Genomic DNA, 26,125 nt, shown 5'->3' with positions numbered 1-26,125 from the left:
TTAGCACCCCCAAAAATGTAGTTTTAGTTGCACCCCTTGCTTATAACAGTTTATCAATCGAAGAAAATGTATATTTTTTAAGGTTTTTAATATAATAATAAAAAATAGTAGTAATTAGTTGGCGATATTGTAAATACATGCCACTACAATAACTGTTGAACAGCGTTAATTATTGCTTTTGTGTTCATAATCGTTGTTGTACTTGACATTATAGCATTCATGGATACTTTTTGAAAATGTTCAGCTTTATAAAAAAATCAAATTCTTTACTTTGTTTCGACACTTTTGAACGTAGAGGAAAAAAATTGCATCCAGTCTTTGATTTTTAATTAAGAAAGTAAAAAGAAAACTATGACTTAAATGTGGTGTAAAATATTTAGTAAAAATGATTGATAAGATAAACATTATTTTTTATAAGATTTGAACAAATGGTGTATACGTTGATTTTTAAACGTTCTCGAATTAATGAAATTTTTTTATTTTTTATTAAGAAGTGTTAATAAGTGAAGAATGTGAACATTGTGTGTGGGCTAAAAGTATTACACTAATCTTCATAGAAATATTCTATACATATTTGGACCGTTGTGGTGCCCTAAGAGTTCTTGGGGCCTAAGAATGAATTATAATATAATAACGTCCCTGTATGAATTAATAAAATATTTAATAACACAGTAGTATAATAGTAGAATAAAAACAAATTCATATTAACATACATTAAAAAATGTCATCTGAAACGTCTCAATAGAAAAAATATTGTTTAATTAATCAGGTGTGCCAAACGAGTATCGTTAAATTGTATATTATAAAATATGTATACATTTATATTATACATTAATCGACAAATATCAGTCATTAAAGCCGGTTTGATCATAATTATATTGATACATTGTAGGTACCTACATTCGAGTTTTTATATTAATTCATATGGTTGTATACATTTTTTTAAGATGCTAATATTTTTGTCTTTTTACACACATCTGCTTGTGGCCGTTTAGACCGTTGGAATAACTTTTTTTGGTTAAAAAAAGAAAGCATTGGTCAATCCGCGTTAATTGTAATATTATTTTTAAAAAAAAAGTCAAACCTGTGTGTGTAAAAATAAAAATTAAGGAAATCCCATCGCTTCGTAGAGATAGGTAATTAATTAATATTTACATCTGGCCGTGTTTATATTGTGTAATATTATACTGTTTATGGTAAAATATGTACATATTTTTAACAACTGAATTAAAAAATCCACAACCGAAACGACGACGAAGGTTGTAAACAAACAACAATATTATAATTCGTTAAAAAAATACCTAAATAAATTCAAATACATTGAACGATGCAATTCTTTATTATTTCTCACATAAGCTTTTCTGTAGAAAATAATAATAATAATATTTTGTGTTTAACCGCGTTCGAATGGTATATTATATTATATTCACCACATATTAATGTGCGTACCGAATGACATAGTTGTTGTTGTTTTGTATTGGGGAAAAAAAAATTACCTAGCCGGAGAAAGTGTATCCGAATACACAACAGTAGTAATAATCGAAAAAGAAAGAAAGCATAACAATAAGACAAATTAGTCGGAATATCAACAGCTCAACACTGAATGTATGTCCTTCATAGCTTTGGGCCTAAGAGAACGTTTCGGTAAAAAATAGCAGCATTGTGTTACATGTTGTGTGATAATATCACAACGTGTATTGGATATAATATTTTTATTTCACAATGATATTTATTTTAATATTTTTTTTAGTAGGGCGCCACACCGGTTTACTTCCTGTTTTATGGCTTTTTGTGACTTTTGCGGTTAAAAAACTCAAACCGCTAACTCGACCTTGCCAGTCATTCAAACGACTATACTTTACATAGTAGAAAAACATTATAATAATAATTTAAGTTACCGCCATTTCCCGCCATTTTTGTCGGGGGAATTTGTGTCTTATCACAACAAAGTATACTATAAATGATAATACCGGAAGTCGATGGTATTTGTATTTACCGAGATTTTCAACCTCCCCCCCCCCAAATAACTGTTTCCTCGATCAAGGAATTTAAAAAGGCATTTTATTCTGAAACAATGGGTACACCGAAAAATGAAATTTTACATTATAGGCTTTTATCCGGTGTTCTCATTTATAGTATTTGATAACAATTATTACTAGTTAAGTTGATAACACAGAATCACAGATACATGTATGTATAAAAATGGCGGCGTCGCCTTTATTTCTTATCACTAGTTAGCAATCTAGTTTATAAATAAACGATTCTTTCAATTTGTTTTGTTTTCATAAACGTTTTTTAAATTATTGGAAAATATCTATTTTAAAATGTTTTCTATTTTGGTGTTATTTGCGCGGCGGTGTTGATATTTTTGGCTTGACCGATCAACTGTAAACGTGTATATGGTAGGGGAAATGTTAGGACTATTGTAAAACGTTTTCGAATTATTATATATATATATATCTAACAAATCTTGTCATGTTAATTATAAATCGATTTGCTATATGCGTGTGTGTGTGTGTCTATTGTGAATCGGAAATGCCAAGTCAGTGTGTTCCGGTCGTTTTCGATTCGTCGCGTCCGCGTGCGACATCATGGTGAAAATCAAAATTGAAAAGTAAAATTTATATTATCATTATAATATTAAACGGTAGTTTACCTAAAAAACAAAACCCGCGTTTTGTCTCTGCCAAAAATAGAAACTAGCCATTGAATTTTCGCCTCCGCGGCAGCGGCCAATAATATATTATTATTATTTGTCATAACTAATAGGCCTCATGCGGTTAAACCGATGTGTGATTACTAAATCAGCTAATCACTGATAAGATTTTAGATTTAAAAAAAAAAAAACCTGTGGGCAAAACTATCTGTGGGTGATCGCGGGTTTCCCTTTGGAGATAGGTATCTTTGCATCAGATTTCTTACAAATAGAAATTCTTAATAATGCATGTCGGATACGGCCCGCAGCGAGACCTGACCGCTCCTTCTCCTCCCTTTTATTATTATTATTTTTTTTTTTTTGGCTCGAATCGATTCGTTACCACCTAGATCTCTTGATATTATATATCATTATGTATGATTATTAGTCATTACATATTTCACACGAATATAGGTGATCTGGTTCAAGTGCAAACACAAAACGGCAAACAGGTGCATAGGAAAAATCAAAACGTGGTGTTGTTCTACAGTTGTGTTTGTTCGCGTGCTGGTTGTATGGAAATATTGTTGCAATAATTCCCCAACATAATATATTGTAGAATTTTTTAAAATTTAAACATTATACAAAAACAGACTCACCACTTGCTTTGTCGATTTATGTATATATTTCTTTTGGAATAGATTTTTCATTTCGACAAATCCACTCTATTTTGATGCTTGGCATACATATTTAGTGTGCAAAACAAGGTTAACTGTAGGAAAATATCTTAAAAATATGTTTTTGATAACATAACAACATAAAGGGAGGACACTGATAACAATTAGCACGGTAAAGATACTTATCACACAACAACGCGTCGGCCATCTTCTAAAATATATGCTATAACCATAATAAATTATATCTATATATAGACATAATTTATTATGATTATAGCTGCATTTGGAACATGGCCGACACTTTTTTGTTTACACTCAAAGTGTACCCTTCTGCTTTAATCTATTCTGTGATAATAATTTGTTTAAAAAATGTCGCGTCTAAAACATTTTCACTGTATTGAAAATAGATAATATATTTTTATTTATATATTTTACCTATTTCTAGTTTTAACGGGCTAGACCCGATTGTTTTTAAAGTGATGCAAATCAAAAGGAAGGTACAAGTAAAATTTTTGTTTAAAAACAAGCTTGTCAATGACAACAATGATGGCTTTTTTTCTATCTGCGTTTGTTTTACAGTTATTTTTCATAATTTTTTTTATTGGAGAAAACTTATGGATATTATCCATACATATACATGGAAAGTATAATTTTCATTTTGTTCTCCTGTAAAATGTTGTAAATATTATTTATCCTCTCCCTTTTGGTGGTCCTTACCGCTCAACGATGAACCGTGCTTTCTTCACAAATCCTCCACCGATGACAAATGCCAATTTAATAAACTTATTTGTAATGCATATTTTTTGGTTTTCTCAGTAATACACGCTACTATTAGATGCTGTGCTTATGTTTAATTTTCCTTTATTCCCCCTTTCGCCATGTGTACACATCCCGGCCAGATGTGCCCACCCTCTATTTGACGGCTCCAAAGTTTATGATATTGTCAAGTATAATATATCGCATCTGATTGTATCATTGGAGAGATTTACTCATTACCTTCATGACTTTGAAGATGTCATCCGACCTTTGGAAAATGAAAAAAAGTGTTAGGTATGTATAAACAAGTTGACAGCTGCAACGGCGATAGTGACCGATTTTATATAATAAATAAAAATGTATATTTACCTAGGTATAATTTAATATCTAATTTCTTAGACCGATTAAATGTTCATAAATCACACATGGTATTTCAGTTTTGTAGTTCACACTGGAAACGGTCTTTAATTTATTTCACTGATGTTATATTTGTTTGATATAAAACTTAGAGGCCCATCTTAATCATTCCCCCCCCCCTCATTTTTCTTCTGTAGTGAAAATGAATTATACTATTTATATTATGTTGTTGGACTAGTATTTATTATCAGTCAAAGGTCGACCAGCAGGATGACACGTATATCTACTATTATATTGTTGGGGTGTATACCTTTTTTTCACGATTCGGGTGTTTTCTCCAAAAACGATTTGTTTCTTAGGTCTCTTTTGGGCCCATTGTTGTTACAACACCTTTGGCTTATAACCTTATGATAATAATAATGAATATGTTTTGCCACCAGCGTCGGATAGAGGTGTTTAAGGTATATATAAAATACATTTTATTTTTCTCGAAAAATCACGTTTTATTCTCTTGGACATGCACACTTGCGTGTGGCTCAGCAGTACTATATTATGAGGTTCCTGCTGCTGCATGTGTGGTATAGGCAGGCAATTTATAAGATATCTCCTCTCTCGTATATATATATATATATATATATATATTAAAAATCATGTTTCCTGCGATCATTTTGTGTGTGTGTATGCGGTGCGGTGTGTTGTGTTCTCTGCACCTATATATTAATGCATGATTGCCGTTATGTGTGTGTATGTGATTGGATAAAATGGGTCGGCTGGAATTCTCCACTTGAGGTCCATTAAAGAGAGACAGAGAGAGCTAAGAATTACCGTGGCCGTGTGTTTTTTTTATATAATAGAGATATATACTTACTGTATAATGATATATTTATGATGATGATATCCACCAAAGGATAATGCACCTGCGATCAAGAGGAGGTCGTTGTCGGTTAATGGGACACCGAAATTAACCCCTTCCCCCTTTTGGAATTCAGCCCCATTTAGGTATCTAATAAAATATTTATTTAAAAAGCCAGGGGTTCGTTTAAGCGCAAATTCGTTTTTACTCTTATCTTGTCTTTTGTTAAGAGAGCTGTTAATAAATCATTCGATTTACGAGTATTGCTGTTGTTGGTTTTTTTTTTACTCGAGTGTTCAAGTTTCTTCTATTTATGTACATGATATATATTATTATAAAATCATAGTCGACATTAACGGGTTTATATTTTCCTTCAAAGTTAAAACGCCTATAATAACCAACACTCGAGTGTTTTTGAGTTGATCTTATTGTTCAACATTTTGTGGTTGCTTTTCGTTAACCGATTAAAAATAAATCATAATAAAATAGTAACATTGTTTTTTTACATATTTTTATGTCTTTATTTTGGCACACAACCGGAAAAATCGACAATTCTTATCATAACGAAAATTTCTGATGATTTATCTGATAAGATAAGAGAGATAAGTGATAAGAGAGACAACAGATAAGAGAAATAATAGTTATTTTCAAATAATTTGTTGAAAATCGAGAACCTTAATCGTTTATTTAATAGGGCGTCGCACCAGTGATTTTCAGTGGTAAAAACATGATTAAGCAGACTTAAAATAACTCACTTAATTTTGGTTTTAGAGTAAAAGCACCCATTATAAAATTAAAAGAAAACAATACTCCAGAGAGCAAGACGGTGCGTTTTTTTTAAAAATTAATTTTTTGGAAAGTTACAGTCATTTAAAAATGTTAAAATAGTCGTTATTTCTAAACTATGTATTGAGCATTATACTTAGAATAATAAAAAAACGTCATTACCACCGTCTTGCCCTCCGAAATATTGTTTTCTTTTAATTTTATAATGGGTGCTTTTACTCTAAATCCAAAATTAAGCGAGTTATTTTCAGTCTGCTTAAACATGTACAGATGAAAAAACATTTTTAAATCGCTTTCAAGGATACTGTGATAGTCCGAAAAATAAATTAACTACCAAAATAGAGTCCTAGCTGTTATTGAACTAATAATTACACATCACAGTTTAACCTTTAAATTAAGATTTTGTAAAAAATTGCCTATACTTTACGCCTTAAAAATAGGCGGTGCGACGCCCTCTTAAAAAAAAAAATGTTTTATATTAAATAAAATGTTTTTTTATAGCATTCCAAAGCAAATCCCTACATTATGTGTGTGTGTGTGTGTGTTGTGGTTATAAGCAGATATATTTTAAAATGCAAACTAGTCCGGGAAATTGGTCGAATTTTATTTTTGTATTGCGCCATTTTAATTAATACAAATCGCGTTGATTGTTGAAAATTAAGATTTTCTAAATAAAAAAAACCAAAAGTCTTTGTGAATGTTATTTGGTCGTGTGAAATAAAGTTCTTTTATCGTTTGTGTTTCAGGCGCACGTCGTGTCGGCGTTCGAACAGTCTTTGTCCAACATGACTCAGAGACTTCAACAACTGACCGCGACCGCCGAAAAGAAGGTAAAGTCTCAGACAAGTTTTTCTTGAACAGATTTAGCATTTTAGCTATTTTCTCGGTTTCACACAGGACCACGAGCTTCGCGAATTGCGCCAGACCATTGAAGTGCTGAGAAAACAAAACGCAGAGTCCGGGAACTTTACGGGAAACCAAACCAACGTCAACGGTCATCAAAGGCGGCACACCATCAACTCGGCCGCGGCCGACTCGAGCACCGGTAATTTTTTTGTAAATCTAAATCGCTTGCGTCGTTGTGTGTGGAAATGGGGCAGCGTTGTTGTTAATTAAATCCAGAGTGCTTTTAACGCTTTTGTTTTCTCCTAACGTTTGTGTTTAGGCAATAACATCATTTCACGTCAACTGTCGACAGATTCGGTGTCCAGTTTGAACTCTCTGTCGTCGGCTTGCAGTGCATCGAGTTCGGCTCAACAGTCCGAAGCCGACAAGAAAAAGAAAAGAGGATGGGTACGATTGATAATTTTTCAGTACATACTGGCATGGCAGAGATTGCACAGAGCAACCAAAATAGTTTCATTGGTGTTTGACTACACTCGAAAGTCTGTGCAAACTGTCATGAAAGCGGTGTTACTTGTATAACTGGCGGCCAATGTTCAACAACACCGATGACTGGTTTATATTGTTGTTTTGTTTTCACTTGCAGTTACGCAGCTCGTTCAACAAAGCTTTTTCGCGTTCAAAGAAAAACCGCAGTAATTCTTTGTCAGACGCGGAAGAAGCGCAAATCGCTCGAGCCCATCAAAACGCATTCCTCTCGGACCTGTCGGCACCGTCTTCGCCTTTATTGAACGCCGGCCACATGAACGGTTTGAGTCTGAAGAACGGCCATTCGTCCACCACGTAAGTCCGCAATAATGGTAGCCTTGTCGTCGTTCGGTTCAACTGTGAAAATGTTATATTGTTTTAATCTTGTTGATTTTGTCTTGTTCCCCTTAGGAGTCTGTACGACTGTGATCGCAACGAGCACGACTCGAGTCCCGAAATGGTGGATCAGTTGAAGAAACAACTGCGAGAAAAAGACCTCGTTCTCACCGACATAAGATTGGAAGCTCTCAGTTCGGCTCATCAACTCGAATCGTTGAAAGACACCGTTATAAAGATGAGAGTGAGTTACACTGTTAATGTCAACTGGACATTTTTAAGAGAATCGGTGGTCGTAACACGCGTCGTTTGTGTTTAGGACGAGATGTTAAACTTGAAGCAGGACAACGAAAGATTGCAAAAAATCGTGACGGATCAGTCTCTCCAGTCAAGTTGTAGTTCCTTATTGTCTCCTCCTATGTCGTCGAGTCATACTCCGGGCGACGAATCGACCGAGGCGTTATTGAAATCGTTGGACTCGGACGCCGCTCTAGTCCAAGTCAAAGTGTTCCTCGGCAGTCACGGCAGCTTCAACAAGTACAATGAAAACAAAGAGAAGACGTGCACGATATCTGCGTTGCCGGTTTCTCCAAAAACAAAATGGGATATGGTCGACCATCTCGTTGTCAAAGGGTTCAAAGTACGTATTTTTCACATACAGTTGTGTTATTGTATGATTACCGTCCCCGTCTGATATCTGAAAATTCAATTTCACCTAGGATTATGTAGAACGTATCGATCCGTTAACAAAACTCGGACTCTGTGGCGATTCCATATGGAGCTATCACGTCGACGATTTAGTGCGTTACGTTTCAAACGGCACGGACAACAAAGCGGTGTCGTCCAACAAGTCTCCCTACGAGTGCTTAACCAACGGCTCGCACATATCCATTTGCCTTAAAGGGGCCATGCACTCGGGCAGCTTGGACGCCCTGGCGTTTAGTACGCTCATACCGAAAACTATTCTCCAGAGGTCGGTTATTAAAAATTGAGAGTCGCTATTTCGATGAGCCTGAACTTTAAAATCATTCGTTCCAGGTATGTGTCCTTGTTGAGCGAACATCATAGAATAATCCTTTGCGGGCCCAGCGGCACGGGCAAGTCTTATTTGTCGTCAAAGCTCGGCGAATTCCTGGCAATGAAAACGGGAAAAGAATGTAATTCTTCGAGCGTCGTTACTTTCAGGTTGGTTTTTTTTACAAAAGTACCACAACAGTTTAGTAGTAAATAAAATGTTCTGTTTTTCTAGTGTCGACGACAACACCAACAAAGATTTGCAACGTTACTTGTCCGGAATATCGGACCAAGCCGATTGCGACGCGTCCCAAGTTCCGAGCGTTGTAATATTGGACAACTTACACAAGGCGCTTTCTTTGCCGGACGTGTTCAACGGGTTTCACAGTCCGAAATGTCCGTACATAATCGGCACTATTAACCAATCGACGTGTTCCACTACGAGTCTGCAGCTACACCACAACTTCCGATGGGTGCTGTGCGCCAATCACATGGAGCCGATGAAAGGTTTTCTCGGTCGTTGCTTGAGACGTAAACTCGTAGAACACGAATGTCAGCTGGGCCAGAGGAACGCACAACTCAAACGGGTCGTCGATTGGATTCCCGAAGTGAGAAATCACTTGAATCAGCTGATCGAAACGCACAATTCGTCCGAAGTGACTCTAGGTAGTAGAGCGATTGATTTTCTAAACACAGTAAATTGAGTAATTAAAAATTGTAATAGTAATAATAATGGTTCCCCCCCCCCAGGTCCTGGCTTGTTTATTTCTTGTCCAATGGATCCGGAGTCGTCGCAGACGTGGTTCACGGATTTGTGGAACTACTCGCTAGTCCCGTACGTGATGGACGTGGTTCGCGAAGGAATCAAGTTGTACGGCAAAAGATCCGCCTGGAAAGACCCGACTTCGTTCGTGGTCCAATCGTATCCTTGGTCGAACGTCGTGCGTAAAACGTTGGAATCGTTTATCAGAATAAGACCGGAAGACGTTGGCTACGATATGGAACAAGATCACGATCCTTTGGTAAGTATCATACTTGAATTATAAGTGGATTATTATACTTGTTGGTTGTGTGCTCAATTTATATGTATCCGTTATTTTACTTGTCCAGTTGAACATGTTGATGACGCTTCAAGAAGCCGCAAATTACTCTAGTCCTCAGAACGATAAGGAAATGAGTTTGCCCATTGGCGGCGGCAATGGAACCTTGGCGACGTTGTAGGCAGACTCGAGAGATATTTTATTATTATTTGTTTGTGATTTTTATTTTATTTTTAAGTTAAATGTGTAAACCAAAAAGAGTTTTTGGTCACGATATATCCCAAAGACGTTGTTTTTACCAAATAGTCTAATGTTACGTAAAGTCCGGCGAGCAGAGTGCCGCCGTAAACTGTTTTATTTTATTTTATATAAAACACAAGCGCAAGCTCGACATTTTTTAAAAAGAATTATTTTTTTGAAATTTTTACCACTGACAATAAAATCGGATGTTTTTTTATTTCACGAAAATAAAAATGAAGGCTGCTTTTTCTAATTTTGTATTCGTCGTAAATATTAATTATTTATGCTCAAACTGTTAACAATTTTTATAAGATGTCAAGTGAAAATCAACAGATTCTGTTTTCTTAGCAAAAATTTTACAACGTATTTAAAAAAAAAAGAAAAATTGTAATTAAAAAATATTTTTTACGCTTTTATATATTGTGAGCTACGTGGACTTCCAAAAGGATTTATAACTTATACAATTATTATATATTATTTTACATTCGACTATATTTGTACCGTATTATAACTGACGAGAGAAAAATGTATTGTAATATTCTTTATTACTCGTAAAAATTTATGTCACTCCAAAACTACAATATATATTATATATATATTTTTTAAATTGTATGTAATACTTGTATTTAAGTCAATGAATACTTTTGGTGCTTTTTATTCATTACAGTTGATTTGCTTAGAAGTGTTTTTTATGTATTAAATGAAGTATAATGTAATTACCTCGCTTAATATACTGTTATTGTTAACGTAAGTGCTTTTGTATTATAAACGTCATATTTTTTATTTATTTGTACTTGTTTTATACATAAATACATTAAGCGTAGTACAAATGTTTTTATCAGTTAAAAAAAAATATATATATATTTAAAACATAAACTATGCGCCTAATTTATTTCTAGAAAAAAAGTACATATTATGTTTAAATTATTTTATATTTAATTAGCAGTCTTTAAAGACGTATATGTAAAAAGCGTTAAATGTAAAAGGGAAATCTTAAAATAACAATTAACATGTATAATCACTTGGCGTATTCAACTTCCTACGGTTTTTTTGATGTTCTCGGCCATTTTGACGATGCCCACTAATGAAGACTCGTAGTTGGTCGAAGAAGTCTAAAAGGGGCGATTGAAGGTGTTAAACAAGAATGGGGCAAATTTAAAACGAAGACTTACCGAAGTGTTCATTTGTAAGTACAGCGAATCCTCAAACGAGAAGTTACGGAATAAGGCGTTGTTGATTGTGTTCGATGAGATGTTTGCGACGCCGGCACTGGACGACGACCAACTCATAAAGTCGCTGTTGATGCGTTCCAGTCCATCGGAGTCGCCATCGTCGTGGTTTGCCGCAGGACCGGACGGACCAACAATCGAATTGTCGTCGGACCACGACGGTTGCTTCGGCAAGTCTGACGATGAAGTCCAGCTTGACTGGGATTGAAATCCCAAACTCCATTTGATGTCTTTTTTGATTTTATCCCAAGAATCTTGATCGTCGTCGTCGTTGGACTTGAAAGTTTGATCTATCGAAGACAATCTGTCCGAAGCTTGTCGTCGGTCTTCGTCGGTGACCGTCTTGGAGCCTACCGAGTCCGAGAAGGACAAGCTGCTGAAATTGATCTTCATTTGCAGCCAACCAGACGAGTCGACGGCAGAGTGTTGGGAATCCATCGGTCGGTCAACCGAGGAGCCGATCGACCAACGGTCCTGGTCAGACGTAAGACTACGTTGTAAGTTCAAACCACTGCTGCTGCTGGTGGTGGTGTTTAACGTGAAAGTTTCCGACTTGGCTTGGTGTTGGCCTTTAACGATAAGCATCTCCAAAGAACTGTCGGACGAGAAACCGGCACTCAAGTCCACCGCAAGTGAAGAGCTGCTCGTCGAAGATTCCAAAACGATTTCTTCTATGTATGCTTCGTTTGCCATGTCGCTGTCGATGAAACGGTTGAAGTCTTCTACCAAAATGTCCTCTGAAGACAAAACATCAACGGTGGAGCTGCTGCTAAGCTCTGCTGTGGTCGGTCGGTCGTTGTTTGTGTCCTCCACAACAAGACCAAGAGGCTCATCACTGTCACTGTCGCTGTCTTGGGTTTGAAGTTTTTGCCATCTTGTCAACTTGACCGTTTCCACCGAACAGTAAGAGTGGTCCAGATGTAGTAGTTGGTCCTTTGGTGTGTGTTTTTCCAATTTCGGAGTAACCATTTCGTGATGGTCCATCCAGCTGTTGCTACTGTTGTTGTTGTCGTCCACGCAACTATTTGGATCTCTGCTGATGAATATCAAAGGGCTCTGTTCTGGAGAAGTCCAGGAGGTGTCTTGATGGTCGTCGTTTGCTAGAGGCGGTAAGGTGGTGTCCAAGTGGGTTTGCTCTCCAAAACAGCAGCTGGTCGAGTCGTTCCCGTTTATTGACACTTTCGGTTGGTTTTCGACAACTTGGCCAGGCGAATTACTGACTTTTTTTGGTCCTGTCGACACGACAACGCGGTGTTAAAAGCTAATTCATTGGTCTGATTTAATCCTCTTGTCTCTCCACAAAAACACCTCTGTGTACATTCACTCGCTTTCTTTTTTTTCACACCAGTCACACGAAGTTTGTTTAATTTATATGAATTTTACCAACTAATGTAGTGTCATTATATATAAGGCAATCACCGTTTGTTGTTGTTTTCCTGCGCTGCTTCTTGTTGGCATAGTATTTGTTTTTCAAAATGGCGATTGGCCGTTTTCTGAGCTTCGAAGGCCTCTTGGTGGGATAATACACTTTGAACTTCTTGTGAGCTTTTAAAAAACGTCTACCCGGAAAATTGTAAGTCAAGTGTATATTATATATATATTAGGGTGTACCAAAAAAAAGTTTTTTAGTTTTTAATTTTTTTTAGGTATAAATATCAATTTTAAACAAAATGTTACTTGTATACAAAATCATCATTAGAAAAAGAGGAATAAACCAGTATTTTTTTTTTTTTTTTACAAAAAGAACTACTATCTAACTAATTTAGGTCCTGGAATGTAAAATTTGCGAAAACATTGATATATATATATATATATATACCCTTAATAGTACCCTAAAATATTTTTTTTTGGGGTATAAAATATTTTTAACTTATTCCTCATTTAGTTTCAAAGAATTCCGATATACTTACATAACACATTATTCTATCAATAGATCAAAAAAAAAAAATTAATTAAAACAAAAAACAAGTTTTGAATATACAGTTGGAAAACTGATGCTCGCAACCTCTAAAAATAATTTTAAAAATCTGAAAAAAATAGGGAAATATTATTTTACCCCGAGGAACATAATGTCAAGAGAAGAACAAAAAAAAAATTTTTTTGGTACACCCTAATATATATTTAATACATAACTTTGAAACTTACTTGCTTGGTTCACCGCACACCGTTGGAATTCCCAGTGCCGTGTAAGTCATGCCCATCACTTGTTTGTCCGGCAAAAAACCGTATGAAGTTTTCATGTGGGAAAAACTCTGTTTGAATATATTGTCCAACGTGGGAAATCTATTGTTCTTGGGGATATTGAAATGTACAGCCCATATGAACGGTTCAAGCGGGACGTTGCAAATGCTGCTTTTGTGTTTGGCAAGTATGTATTTTTCGAATTCTTGTTTATTTTGCATTAGACCGAGCAATCGTTTTTCGTCTGAAAATACACAAAAAAAAAAAACAAGCGAGTAACACTAGTTGTAAAAACGTTTTCATCAAATTCAATGTACCTATATATATTACCAATATACATATACTTTACAAAATGACTAACAAGTACAACCATATTTTTGACACTAGGTAAGAGCATATGTTTTTTTTTAAAGTATTAAAGATTATCACATATTTATTTAGTATTAGTTAAAAAGGTATCACAAATCTGACAAATATATATATTCGTTCTTTTAAAAAATTAGTCTAATTAGTACTTAAAATATATATGTTTTAAAACCGCAAAATTAAATCAGGTACAATAAATTTAGCATTTTATTTTGGATATTGTGTATTATTAATATATATTTCCAAGCGAATATCTAGTTGTGAAATGTGTAATAATTTTTTTTTTTTGTAAGTAAATAATTAATAACTAGCTAACAAACTCAGGTATAACGTACTCTCGCAGTCATCAAATAATTTGTCTTCCATATTTTTTATAAGATATTGTGAAATGTAATTTATTATTATGATTTTTTTTTGTTTTTCTTAGAAAATTTAAATACTATACATTACTATTTACCAACTATAACGATTTTATTTAAATAACTATTCGTGGTCCAAATGATTGAACCACACCGGTTAAAATAATACTGACAGGTTTGTTCTTCCATGAATAAATTATTATTCATGTTTGTAATATTATTATGTAGATTTTCGTTATAATAATTGTTGACCAACTAGTACCGCGGTAAATGGTAATTAACATAATTAAAGAACACATAAGGGGGATCTACTGGGATTTTTCTATTTTTGCTCATCAGTCATCATTATCTTTATTATGATAATTATTGTTATTTGTTTGTTTAAATTATTAAAACTGAAAATTGTCAATTAGCCGAACATCTTATGCTGTATTATAGTATACAAGGTATAGTATAAATATGTCACATGAGAGACAAATGGTAATATGAATGCCGGTCAAATCTCAATATATAGTCTCAACATAAAAGCTATTAAAAAAGGTTGTTTTTTAGACTTTCATTAATACTCATATACATGTTTTTTAAGAGCAAATATAGACCAATTATAAACTTATAATTGGTAAAAACTATTTGCTAAAACTAATTGCTATAAACTATTTTTAACACTTATAAAAATGAAAATGTAAAAAAAATAGTTTCTTCTAGTCCAATGTAATAATAATAATAATATTTCTTTATTGGGGAAATAAATTCCAATTACCAGATAATTTTTGTTTTTCATACATATATAGATTCATTAACAGTAATTTAAATATAACAGCAATTTTAAAAATAATAAAACAAATAGCCAATAGGTATCAACGTCGTACAATATATCTAAATGTTTAAAGGAAAAAACAAAGTAAAATAAATGATAAATGAAATTCTAGTTATTTGTATTTTATGTATTTCTTAGGACATTTGCCATAAAAACATTAAGATATTTGGCGCCTAGAAAAGTGTATTTTGTTTATTGCTTGAAAAATATTGTTGTTATAAAAGCGTCATTAACAATAAACGTTAAAGTATAAGTTATAGATAGTGTTACTTAAGTAATTAATAATTTACAAAAAAAAAAAGGGTTATTACATAATTTCAGTGTAAACTATATTATATATATTATCAAATTAAACTCGTTATAAAAAACAAACGAATAGCAGTTAATTCATTTTTTTTTTTTATAAATGTATAACTTATATTAAATAAAATATATAGAATTGTATAATATATATTATATTAGGTATATTTTGCTATTTGGGATACAACAGTTTTTGGCGGCAACATTTCAAATATTCGATTTTACCTCCATTTATAAATGTCCTTGGACACTTGGAATCTCTTTGCTTGTTGTGTTAATCGATGATTTTGTTTTCCTTAGAGTTCAGTGGCTGGCTTCACGGTTTAGCATATTAAGTATTTTATCTGTCATTATTTCTATCAACTCCTCACCGCGGAGTCGATACCTAGCAAGTTATTTTCATAATTACCGTAAGACTGTTTTTTTTTTTGCATTGCTATCTTACATTTTTTTTTTTTCGAATTTGTTAACTAATATACACCGACCTATTAACCGGAAAATGCATTAAGGGCGCAGCGTCAGTAATAATTATTCTAGACACCGACTTTGCCGTTTAAATGCACTAATCTTTCCTACCTGCGTTCGCTATTGTAACAATGAAAATCACCATCAAGATACTTAATGGACAGGAATGTTCATTCGATGTGAGTATGGAAGCTTTTTAAAATCTAAATTATTTCGTTACTTTGTATAGCACAACTAGCAAGTACGAACGCATTTAAAATTTGTGTAAATTCTCTTTGGGGACGTTATCGCTTGATTTCTCCTTTGGTTTCAACACTCATTCATGTGCGACCAAGTATCGTCGTCACCCGTCGCAGAAACAGTATTACTAATGTCGTCCAACCGGGAATCGTCGCGTCGAGACTCGCTGACGGCTCAGGAAGAAGAGACGCTCAAGTATGGAGCCGAGCATGTCATTAAGTTGTTTGTGCCCGTGTCCATGTGCATGCTAGTCGTAGTGGCTACTATAAACTCGGTAACGTTTTACAACGTTAAAGACATGTTTCTGGTGTACACGCCGTTTCACGAGACAAGCCCCGAACCGTCCACCAAAGTGTGGAACGCACTGGCCAATTCGGTAATCTTGATTACGGTCGTCATTGTGATGACCGTTTTTCTTATCTTGTTGTACAAGTATCGATGTTACACGTTCATTCACGGATGGCTCATCATGTCTTCTCTGCTGCTTCTGTCCATGTTCACGAGTCTTTACTTTGAAGAAATGCTACACACTTACAATGTGCCCATGGATTATATAACGTTTCTTTTGGTCATCTGGAACGTGGGCATGCTCGGCATGGTGTGCATTCATTGGAAAGGCCCGTTACGCATTCAACAATGTTATCTAATATTCATTGCCGCTCTCATGGCGTTGGTGTTCATCAAGTATTTGCCCGAGTGGACTACGTGGGCGGTACTGTTGGTGATATCTATTTGGGATTTGGTGGCCGTGCTGACGCCGAGGGGACCGCTTCGCATACTCGTGGAATTGGCCGAAGAGCGCAACGAGCAGATATTTCCCGCATTGATCTATTCATCGACCGTGGTGTACATGATGAATCGTTCGGACAGCACCAACACTACAGACAGCCAGAACGGATTCACAGAGACGTGGGTTGAAAATCACGGACAGCCGCAGGAACAAGACGTCAGAGTGTTTAGACAGCCGATGGACGAAGACGAGAAAGGGATCAAACTGGGCCTCGGAGATTTCATATTTTACAGCGTTCTCGTGGGCAAAGCATCTTCGTACGGCGACTGGAATACTACTTTGGCTTGTTTCGTAGCCATTCTCATTGGACTATGTCTGACACTTTTGTTGTTGGCAATATTTAGACGAGCACTTCCCGCACTGCCTATATCGATTGCGTTTGGACTTGTGTTTTATTTTGCTACTCGAGGATTAGTCAAGCCGTTTGCAGACATGTTGGCTTCACAACAAGTTTTTATATAACACAATTTACTTTTGTATTAATAAAATAATATGTAATCAACTAATTTTTTTCCAACAATTTATTGTATAATTTTAAAACGGATTACAAAAAAAAAATATATACTCACCGTTTAGTCTTAGTTTTCATTTATTATAACATTTTTATTTATTGTAACAAACAATCATAACTTTTTTTTAATATTTATATTGCTAATTATTTTTCATTCAACGTGTGATTAAAATTAAAATACATTTTTCGTGTTTGCATTACAGTAATAATATATAAATGATACACATATATTTATATTTATTTTTTAATAGTTTGTTTTATCTCATACATTACCCATATAATATAATGTTATATATCTAGTTATTATTAATAAGAATATTTTCTCAAGATCTACTTAATAGCGTAACTAAAACATTATTGTAGTATTAATGGTCGAGCCAAAGAATAATAAGAAACCTATAATATTATTCTACGAAACGTAATAAAGTAAATAAGAACTCGACGGCGTATGTACGACCGTGTAGACTTTACGATACTGTGGTATAATGGAACTTGATGTAAAACTACATTGTTTGTATTAATTGTTATACTTTTATAGAATAACATTATATTTAGACAGACAATATGATTAAAAAAAAAAAAAATGTATCTTAATCGGATGGATACTTTAATTATCACCGGGCACATTATTATTGCTAGGCAATCGACAAATAAAATGGGTTCACGCTTACATCGATTGTGTTTAAAAGATACAAATTGTCTGTCAAACTACTAAACATGTACATTATTTTATTATTTTCGTGCAGAATAGTGAATTTATGAATACATTTTTTTCTTTAGTTTGGTGTTCTTAATTTCAAAGATAACAATAGCATTTTAATACGAACAAAATTAATTTTTAGGTTCATAGTGAAATGACGGTAGCAGAGTTAAAAAATCATGTGTTCGAAGCGCTGAAGGTGCCCGTCAAAGATCAGAGACTCCTTCTTACTGGACGTCCGTTGTGCGGTAATTATAATAAGCCTTGTGCGGGCAGTACGCCGCCGTCTGTGTTATGTTTAAAATATGATGTTCTTACGCTTGTGGTTTTTGATGCAGATGAAAAAACTCTGGTCGATTATCCGCAAATCAAGGACGGCACCAGGATCAATCTAATCGTTAAACAACAGACAATCGTCAAGGCCGACGAACTAGAAGATATGATTACTAAACACGTACGAGAACATTACAGCACCGAGGACACGGTGAAGGTGTTGAAAGAGTTCATGAAAGAATTTGATCGTTCGCTCACGCAGTTCAGCTTAGACGATTACGAACGAATGGCAAAGTCCCTATTAACCAACGATGAACAGCCTCAAAAAAATCAACAATAAGTATACACTAAGCGTAATTATTTTGTAATATAATTTAAAATACAATTTAAGTAACCTTTTTATCTATTTCTATTAATAATATGTTGTACTAGTATTATATATTTGACTATTGTAGCGTCGATATATGTATTTTTTTTTTTTTTTGTATAGGCTTTTTCATTTATTATAATGCTGAATTTGTTTTTTATTTACTTTATTGGCCACAAAGAGCTGAAATTTTAATCATAACATAATGTTGTTTTTAGTGATTATATATATAATCACTCGTATTTTACATTTTAAATTAGTAATCGTCGCCTTTACTGATGATTTCTTTGCACGTCGGTCTCAGGACGATGGTATGTTCGAATTGGGCCGTGTAACAGCCTTTAATGTCGCACAACGGCGGATAAGCGTCCATAATACCTGTAAACATCGTCGTAATGTAAATAAATAATTTTCATTTTTAAAAAAAAACCACATCCATCCAATTCTTCTTACCTTTATCGCATAAATCTTTCAAGGCCATTTGATATTTGGTGGCTCCCACTCTATCGAGCCAACGTTTACAAAACGCTAACGTACCGAAATTCTTATTGACTACGCCGAGTAGCTTTTGAGACGCTTGCAAACGCAAAGGTACGAACGGCGCATCAAAGTTTTTCATGTAATGCGACGTTTCCATATCGTCACGCACTATGCCGCGTCCCGTCGAACCGAACGTTTCAATGGCGTAGAATTCGTTTTCTTCCATCATGGTCGCTTCGCCGCCCTTAACGATCGGCACGGTTTTACCGGCGTGAATTCCTTAAATAATAATAATGCAGGTACAGTATTTGTAGTGGTTAAGGCACCCCCCCCCCTTTGTCGTTGTGTCAGCACACTCACTGTATGAATCGATTGAATGACCGTTGAGATTTCTTATAGATTTCACAGGGTATGTTTTGCCGTCGAGTTCTACTTCATAGGATTCCATTACTTCCTGAATGGCTTCGCCGACTTCACATAATTTCACATCAATACCGGCTGCCTGGTAAAAAAAATTTTTAATAGTAAATATTGTATGAAAAAAAAAAAAAGGTTATTTTACTTTTATGCCTGTATTGGTGGCGTCTCGAACAGCTTCTACGAGTTTATCGTACTTGGGATTGAAAGTCAACGTGAACGCACAATCGATGATGCGACCTGGAAAAACATTATATAATATATTATAATTATAATAAATTTGATTAAGAAAAAAACTTTTATTATATTTACCATTCACGTGAGTACCAAAATCGATTTTGGTCACGTCGTCGTACAATAAAACCGTCGGATCGCCAGCGTTTGGCGTATAATGGGCGGCGCAGTTGTTCCTCGAACAACCAGTGGGAAACGCTAAGCCGGCTTTGAGTCCGTCTTCTCCTATCAGAGTTCTGGAACAACGTTCCAGTTCTTCACAGATTTCAATCATCGTCATACCGGGCTTTACCCAGCTCTGAATATGCTTGCGTACCTATTTAATGGGAATATTTAAACCGTAAACATCTCGCAAGTACGTAATATATTCGATGAACTCGTCAATTACTTGTCTATGAGCTTCGGCCGCACGTCGGGCATCGTTGTAATCGTCGTATCTCGAACGTTCGATTGCTCGTTTTTCTTCGCTCGTGATACGCTGTTTGCCCATTCGACCGTCGTATTCGACTTCTTGGCCAACCGGATATTCACCTAGAAATTGTCGACAAAATTGATTTTAAGTAAGTAAGGTGTTGTCTGTGCTTTCAAGGCCATAACTACGACAAATTAACTATTATTTGTTTAACTATTTGATAAAATTCATTAAAAGTGTAAAAAACACATTAAAACTCTTATGCCGGGTTGCATTAACATTCATTAAAAGTTTAATGAACCAATGAGTTATTAAATTTTTTATGCAAACCATCATAAATGCATTAAACCGATGATATTTTATTCATTAGATAAATATTTTGATAGCAACTGCGAATTTGTTGAATTTTTTAAAATTAAATTTTGTGTTTTCAATTGGTATCAAAAACCATTAATAATTCTTGTAGGGATAGGCTTAGGTGGTTTTTGGATTACGGGTTTCCCTAAAAATGCAGATGTTTATATTCAGTTTAAAGTCCTGCTAAAATAATATATTCAAATTATTTTGGATTGATGAAAAATCTACATAAATTTAATTGGGAAATTAATCAATAAATCGGTTGGCAGTCGAAAAAAATATTGAAAATCTATAAGAAATTTTAAAAATTACTTAAATTATTATGCAAATATGTTTTAAAAATGTATGAAATATTGAATAATGTGTCAATACCTAATTAGTACATTATATTAAAAAATTCTAAGCTAATTGTCATTTCTGTAGATAAAAAGAATGTTTATTTAGTTATAAAAAAAAACATATTTCCCAAAAGCATAATTTGTGTTCAATATCTACATATTAAATAACTAAACAAAAATGTACACTGCATTTGATTTGTTAAATAGGTACGATGATTGTGTTTTATCTTATCACAATACACGTATGATCATACCACTGTTGTAATATACATATATATTAGTTACAATAGTGGTGTGATCATCATACATATATATTGTTTGCAAGTATTCTATATACATTATATATAGAGAGAGACTACACAAACATGTGATAATTATGTATAGAGTACATACAAACTAAGTATAATAATTAATTAAACAATTTTTTTTTAGTAAATTCAAAATAAAGAAAGCGATTGAATAATACACATATAAATGTGTAAATAACTATTAATAAAATGCGTGATCTAAAAAAATATAGGAAAAATAAAATGTTAACGCTTACTCGTAGGATATAACTCGTGAATAGGTACCGATGGCGGATTTGTTTGTTTTTTCTCTTTCGAATCGGCCACCGGTTCTTCTTTATTTTCCTTTTTTTTCCCACGGCGTTTTGACTTTTTCTTTTCTCCTTCTACATTTGTACTTTCTTCCATATTTATATTGGTTACGCCATCAGTCACTTCATCGTCCACTTCGTCTTTACCGTTGGTTTCGGTTTCATCTGTCGAACAAAATACATACTATAACTAACTAAAATCCACTTATTTTTATTATACATTAATAAAATAATTCTTAATACTTTTGGCATAACATCAAACACCAATATTATTTATGCTAAACTGTTAATTCCAGGGCTTCGACTAGTTCAAGTAGTTATAGCTATTAAATGTAATAAAAAACAACAATTTTCGGCTTGTACAAGCAAATTACTTTCGCTCTCAAGTAGCTGCCTACAACTTGTGAACCAGTGAAGTCTCCTAATTTCAGGTTCAAAATCAGCAAAAAAACAAAGGTGGTAAAAAAAAAAATTCAAACTGTGTAACTGTTTAGTACATTTTTAACCGTCAACGAAAAAAAAAAACACTTACCGCTTGTCTGCGATTTCTTCTTTCTACGCTTTCTTTTCTTCTTGATGGCTGCAGTAACATCATCAATGTCTTCGATTTCATCTTCGACAACTTCTTCGGTTTTTTTTACAGATTTGGATTTCCCGACATCGTCCAGGACAGCAGCCATAATTGTAAGTAAAATAAACGTTAACGTATAAATTAATTAGTAACAGATTTATCACTAGTCAACAATAATAATTGTAAATAAGGTACAACAGTTTAGCGGACTGTGGTCTACTGATGAGTTCAATACAAGCACATTGAACAATTATTTAAATTGACTATTGGTTTAAATGCAACAAGGTAAAATATCGTAGTCGCGAGTCGCGACTAGCGAATTGATTTGCATTAATATTGATAACAATATTTGAGGTTATAAATACCGGTTATCACATCAACCGGACGTAACCATGTGTAACCAGCTCATTGGTAACTGGTAAGACCGAAGACTGATAGTAGAGAGAGAGGTCCGAGGAACGATATCGTTAAAAAGAGATAGAGAAAATTAAATTATATTTTTAAAAATGAATTACCGCCTCAGACCGTTTTTCCAAAAACGAATCAAGCTATAGTCCTCCCCTTTAATGAAAATGTCAAAAAAATGGGTAATATCAGTAAAAAAATAAAATAAAAAGTACAATGTTCGTTCACAACAGCGTGAAGAAGAATGAATTGAGGATTTCAAAGTAAAATACAAAGCAGTAATTTAGACGGATTGCATTTTTTTTTTGTTATACTTCAAATAGTGGAAAATTTTGAGCTTCAAGAATTTGCGCTTATTGCTGACAAAATGCTCACACTCCGTCGTACAAGCGTTCTAATATAATGTCATTTAAAATATATTTCTATTTGTAATGTAAATAAAATAGTATAGTGTTTGCTCGACAGTGTAAATAACACACATTTCAATTTTTCTCTTTGTATTTTTACTACTACAGTCGTTGGTAGGTACATTGTACGACATTATAGTGTTTTTCACAATTGCAAACGATTATTTTAACATTATGCAAAAAAACGCCATTATTTTCATAGCCATCATTATCTTGGAAATTTCATTGGGTAAGTTTTGTCTAGATTAGTCGAAATTAACATAATATACTGTACTTATGACTTTAATAATATATTTAATTCAACGACACGTTAAAACTGATGGAAGTTCAATACTTGTATATTTTCCTCACATAATATATGTATGCAAGCATGAGTATAATATATTGATACTTAATTTTCCTTTTTTATATTTAGTCAGTCAAGGTAAACCACGTCCAGAAGGTAAGTATTACAACATAAAATTATATCAATTATAACAATGCAAGTTAATTAGGTACTTGTAAATTTCTGTATATTTTTAACTTGTACTGACCAATTGTATAACTGTCATCGTGAAGTAATATAGAACTCTACAAGTGGAATAGCGGTACAATGGGAGCAACAATTTATCATATTCTTTTTTTTTTTGTATTATACTGCACCAAATAAATAAAATAGAAGAAAAAAAATGATATATTAATTAATTTTTTCAATTAAGACCACATCAAAATTCCTATAAAATCGCGTAAAAAAGTAAAACCTGTTAACCTTTTTATTTTTTCACAAACCTTTTTGTTTGTTTGAAAACGGTTATTTTATTTGTAAAATTTGTTGGATTAGGTGGAGATGTTTCGACAGAGCCGGAAGACTCACAAAGTATACAAAATAGAATTAGTAATAGCCCTCTACATATACATATATATATTAGGGTGTACCAAAAAAAAATTGTTTTTTTTGTTCTTCTCTTGACATTATGTTCCATGGGGTAAAAAAATATTTCCCAATTTTTTTGAGATTTTTAAAATTATTTTTAGAGATTGCGAGCATCAGTTTTCCAAAATTTTTTTTTTTAGTTTTTAATTTTTTTAAAGTATAAATATCATTTTAACGAAAATTGCTTGTATACAAATCATCATTAAAAAAAGAGGAATAAACCAGTATTTTTTTATTTTTTACAAAAAAAACTACTATGCAACTAATTTAGGCCTTAGAATGTAAAATTTGCGAAAACATTGATATATATATACCCTTAATAGTACCTTAAAATATTTTTAATTTATTCCTCATTTAGTTGCAAAGGATTCCAAAATACATCACACATTATTCTAACATTAGATCAGAAAAAAAATTAATTAAAAAAAAAACAAGATTCGAATACTGTTACTTAACAAATATATATTTTTTTAGTTCATAGTTTTTACAAGTAATTAACAAAAAATAATATTATTTTATAAAATAAAAAAAAAAACTTTATATAGAACATAACACATTATTCTAACAACAGATCAGAAAAAAAATGATTTAAAAAAAAAAAAAACAAGATTTCATAATACACTCTTTAGGCATTATGATTGCTTTGGTCAGCTATTATATATTATATATTTATTATATCAATATTATTATATAAATTATATAATGGCCTTTGCTGCCGAGGGTAATAATAATAAAAAAAAATATATTTGTATTCAAAACTTGTTTTTTTTTCTAATCTATTGTTAGAATAATGTGTTATGTAAGTATATCGAAATTGTTCGCAACTAAATGAGGAATAAATTAAAAATATTTTATACTCCTAAAAAAAATATTTTAGAGTACTATTAAGTAGTATTAAGGGTGTATATATATATCAATGTTTTCGCAATTTCTACATTCTAAGGCTTAAATTAGTTGGATAGTAGTTATTTTGTAAAAAAAAAAAAAAAAATACCGGTTTATTCCTCTTTTTCTAATGATGATTTTGTATACAAGCAACATTTTGTTTAAAACTGATATTTATACCTTAAAAAAATTAAAAACTAAAAAAAAAAATCTTTTAAAAATTGATACCTACAAAATGATTTATTTTATAAAGACCACATAATGGCACCTTAAAATTGCAAACAGTAATTTGCTTTGTATCTATTTTTTTTTTGCATTAGGTAAACAAAAGTCGGAGGAAAAAAATTATAAGAGTATTACACGTCAGTACAATATGTAATTTTTTGTATAAAATAGTTTAAACAATAATAACAATAATGAAGTAAATGTCTGGTGTTATTTCTGAATTAGAAAAAAACATTTTTTTCTTTAGTGTCTTTAATCTCAGCTTCAGTGTACATTATTCATTGAATTTTTAAATTCCTCAATGGATACTTAACGTTAATATTTTTAAATGTAAATATAAATCTTATACTTTTCACCCCAATCAATGCACGTTTTTCATCATTATGTTGTTACATTATTGTAAACGTTTTTTTTTGGAATTAATTTAAAACTGCATTCAAGTTATTTTGAAAATAACACACATTTTATTATTATTTTTTCTACATACCATAATGGTCAATTTATCGTTAGCAAACATTTAATTTGATTTATAAACATTTTTGGATTTAGCGGATATGCTTCATAAGAAGTCAAACGGTCAGTATATATGTTTTGAATATATATACTAAAAATGTTTATACCTGTTAAGTGTATTTTTTTTCTTCTCAATATTGTTGTTGGACACGAGCTTGATATTTTATTTCTAGAATGTCTTAATGGCTAGTAAATTGTGTGCAATTTTAAAAGTATCTACTTTGAAATAACCTAGTGTCCTGATAACTCTGAATGTTTGTAGAAGACAGAAGTGTAGAAGAAAAAGCAAAAAAGATGGGCCAAATATGTGCGAAATGTTTAAAGAAGTGTGCAAATAAAGGCGAAGATGCTGTGTGTTGCATACCTTATTTTTGTTGTATTGTATGTAGTTGCTGTGACTCAAAACCATTGAACACCTAGGTAGGCTATTCCTTATTTAAAATGTTTCTAATTAAAAAAAAACTTATATAATTACTATTGTAGTTCACTGTGGTAATTATTAAAATAAAGTAACTTTTTTCCGATAAAGGAATATAACAAATTTGATGTAATACGTTCAGATTTATAAAAACAAAAGCACATATTTAATGCGCCATTAGAAATTAGATGTTAAATAATTGATTTAGCTGAAAGAGTTTAACGCAAATCTTTATTATACTAAATTTTCCAAAATAATTTATACATTACTTGTGAATAACATATTTCAA

The 26,125-nt window shown here is 32.9% G+C and overlaps 7 protein-coding genes across 10 annotated transcripts in view; 4 read left to right on the top strand and 3 right to left on the bottom strand.

Moving 5' to 3' along the window:
* The window catches only part of LOC126843830 (protein sickie), an 85,679-nt gene extending 75,037 nt beyond the window's left edge, over window positions 1-10,642 (top strand). Inside the window, exons 26-36 of one of the 4 annotated variants that reach the window (XM_050581644.1) lie at window positions 6,811-6,894; window positions 6,962-7,109; window positions 7,263-7,357; window positions 7,554-7,750; window positions 7,847-8,015; window positions 8,091-8,411; window positions 8,491-8,744; window positions 8,810-8,956; window positions 9,021-9,451; window positions 9,536-9,807; window positions 9,896-10,642. In XM_050581644.1, the coding sequence (XP_050437601.1) occupies window positions 6,811-6,894; window positions 6,962-7,109; window positions 7,263-7,357; window positions 7,554-7,750; window positions 7,847-8,015; window positions 8,091-8,411; window positions 8,491-8,744; window positions 8,810-8,956; window positions 9,021-9,451; window positions 9,536-9,807; window positions 9,896-10,006 (2,229 nt within the window). In that variant the 3' untranslated portion in view covers window positions 10,007-10,642. Of the gene's footprint in view, window positions 1-6,810; window positions 6,895-6,961; window positions 7,110-7,229; window positions 7,358-7,553; window positions 7,751-7,846; window positions 8,016-8,090; window positions 8,412-8,490; window positions 8,745-8,809; window positions 8,957-9,020; window positions 9,452-9,535; window positions 9,808-9,895 lie in introns of all 4 variants that reach the window. The other 3 variants (XM_050581641.1, XM_050581643.1, XM_050581645.1) reach the window with 3 other exon arrangements.
* A 448-nt stretch (window positions 10,643-11,090) lies between these two features.
* On the bottom strand, window positions 11,091-12,016 carry LOC126843491 (uncharacterized). Its single transcript, XM_050581049.1, has 2 exons — window positions 11,238-12,016; window positions 11,091-11,177 (listed from the first exon to the last, which is right to left on the bottom strand). The coding sequence occupies exons 1-2, from the start codon at window positions 11,985-11,987 to the stop codon at window positions 11,097-11,099; spliced, it is 831 nt and encodes a 276-aa protein (XP_050437006.1). The 5' UTR covers window positions 11,988-12,016; the 3' UTR covers window positions 11,091-11,096.
* On the bottom strand, window positions 12,017-13,608 carry LOC126843633 (uncharacterized). The gene is made up of 4 exons (XM_050581280.1): window positions 13,440-13,608; window positions 12,714-12,853; window positions 12,108-12,526; window positions 12,017-12,031 (listed from the first exon to the last, which is right to left on the bottom strand). The coding sequence occupies exons 1-4, from the start codon at window positions 13,532-13,534 to the stop codon at window positions 12,017-12,019; spliced, it is 669 nt and encodes a 222-aa protein (XP_050437237.1). The 5' UTR covers window positions 13,535-13,608.
* A 2,031-nt stretch (window positions 13,609-15,639) lies between these two features.
* On the top strand, window positions 15,640-18,823 carry LOC126842803 (ubiquitin-like protein 4A). The gene is made up of 3 exons (XM_050579969.1): window positions 15,640-15,961; window positions 18,166-18,271; window positions 18,362-18,823. The coding sequence occupies exons 1-3, from the start codon at window positions 15,914-15,916 to the stop codon at window positions 18,634-18,636; spliced, it is 429 nt and encodes a 142-aa protein (XP_050435926.1). The 5' UTR covers window positions 15,640-15,913; the 3' UTR covers window positions 18,637-18,823.
* Window positions 15,957-17,406, top strand: LOC126842802 (presenilin homolog). The gene has a single exon (XM_050579968.1). The coding sequence runs from the start codon at window positions 16,105-16,107 to the stop codon at window positions 17,272-17,274; it is 1,170 nt and encodes a 389-aa protein (XP_050435925.1). The 5' UTR covers window positions 15,957-16,104; the 3' UTR covers window positions 17,275-17,406.
* LOC126842801 (methionine aminopeptidase 2) lies at window positions 18,766-22,387 on the bottom strand. Its single transcript, XM_050579967.1, has 8 exons — window positions 22,032-22,387; window positions 21,446-21,664; window positions 20,183-20,325; window positions 19,873-20,110; window positions 19,706-19,800; window positions 19,504-19,645; window positions 19,117-19,422; window positions 18,766-19,041 (listed from the first exon to the last, which is right to left on the bottom strand). Exons 1-8 carry the CDS (start codon window positions 22,177-22,179, stop codon window positions 18,920-18,922), a joined length of 1,413 nt encoding a protein of 470 aa, XP_050435924.1. The 5' UTR covers window positions 22,180-22,387; the 3' UTR covers window positions 18,766-18,919.
* Window positions 22,388-23,006: 619 nt separating this feature from the next.
* On the top strand, window positions 23,007-25,838 carry LOC126843232 (uncharacterized). Its single transcript, XM_050580611.1, has 6 exons — window positions 23,007-23,111; window positions 23,298-23,324; window positions 23,703-23,738; window positions 25,001-25,042; window positions 25,455-25,481; window positions 25,681-25,838. The coding sequence occupies exons 1-6, from the start codon at window positions 23,057-23,059 to the stop codon at window positions 25,836-25,838; spliced, it is 345 nt and encodes a 114-aa protein (XP_050436568.1). The 5' UTR covers window positions 23,007-23,056.
* The last annotated feature ends 287 nt before the right edge of the window (window positions 25,839-26,125 follow it).

This window comes from Adelges cooleyi, unplaced genomic scaffold (assembly GCF_023614345.1).
Source record: "Adelges cooleyi isolate 19-005CV unplaced genomic scaffold, UGA_ACOO_1.1 ACOO_flye_CR_arks_rails_tigmint_CR_PRNA_574, whole genome shotgun sequence".
Classification (NCBI taxonomy): domain Eukaryota; kingdom Metazoa; phylum Arthropoda; class Insecta; order Hemiptera; family Adelgidae; genus Adelges; species Adelges cooleyi.
The sequence above is the reverse complement of the archived record's forward strand: the minus strand, read 5'-3'. Positions and strand labels throughout refer to the sequence as shown.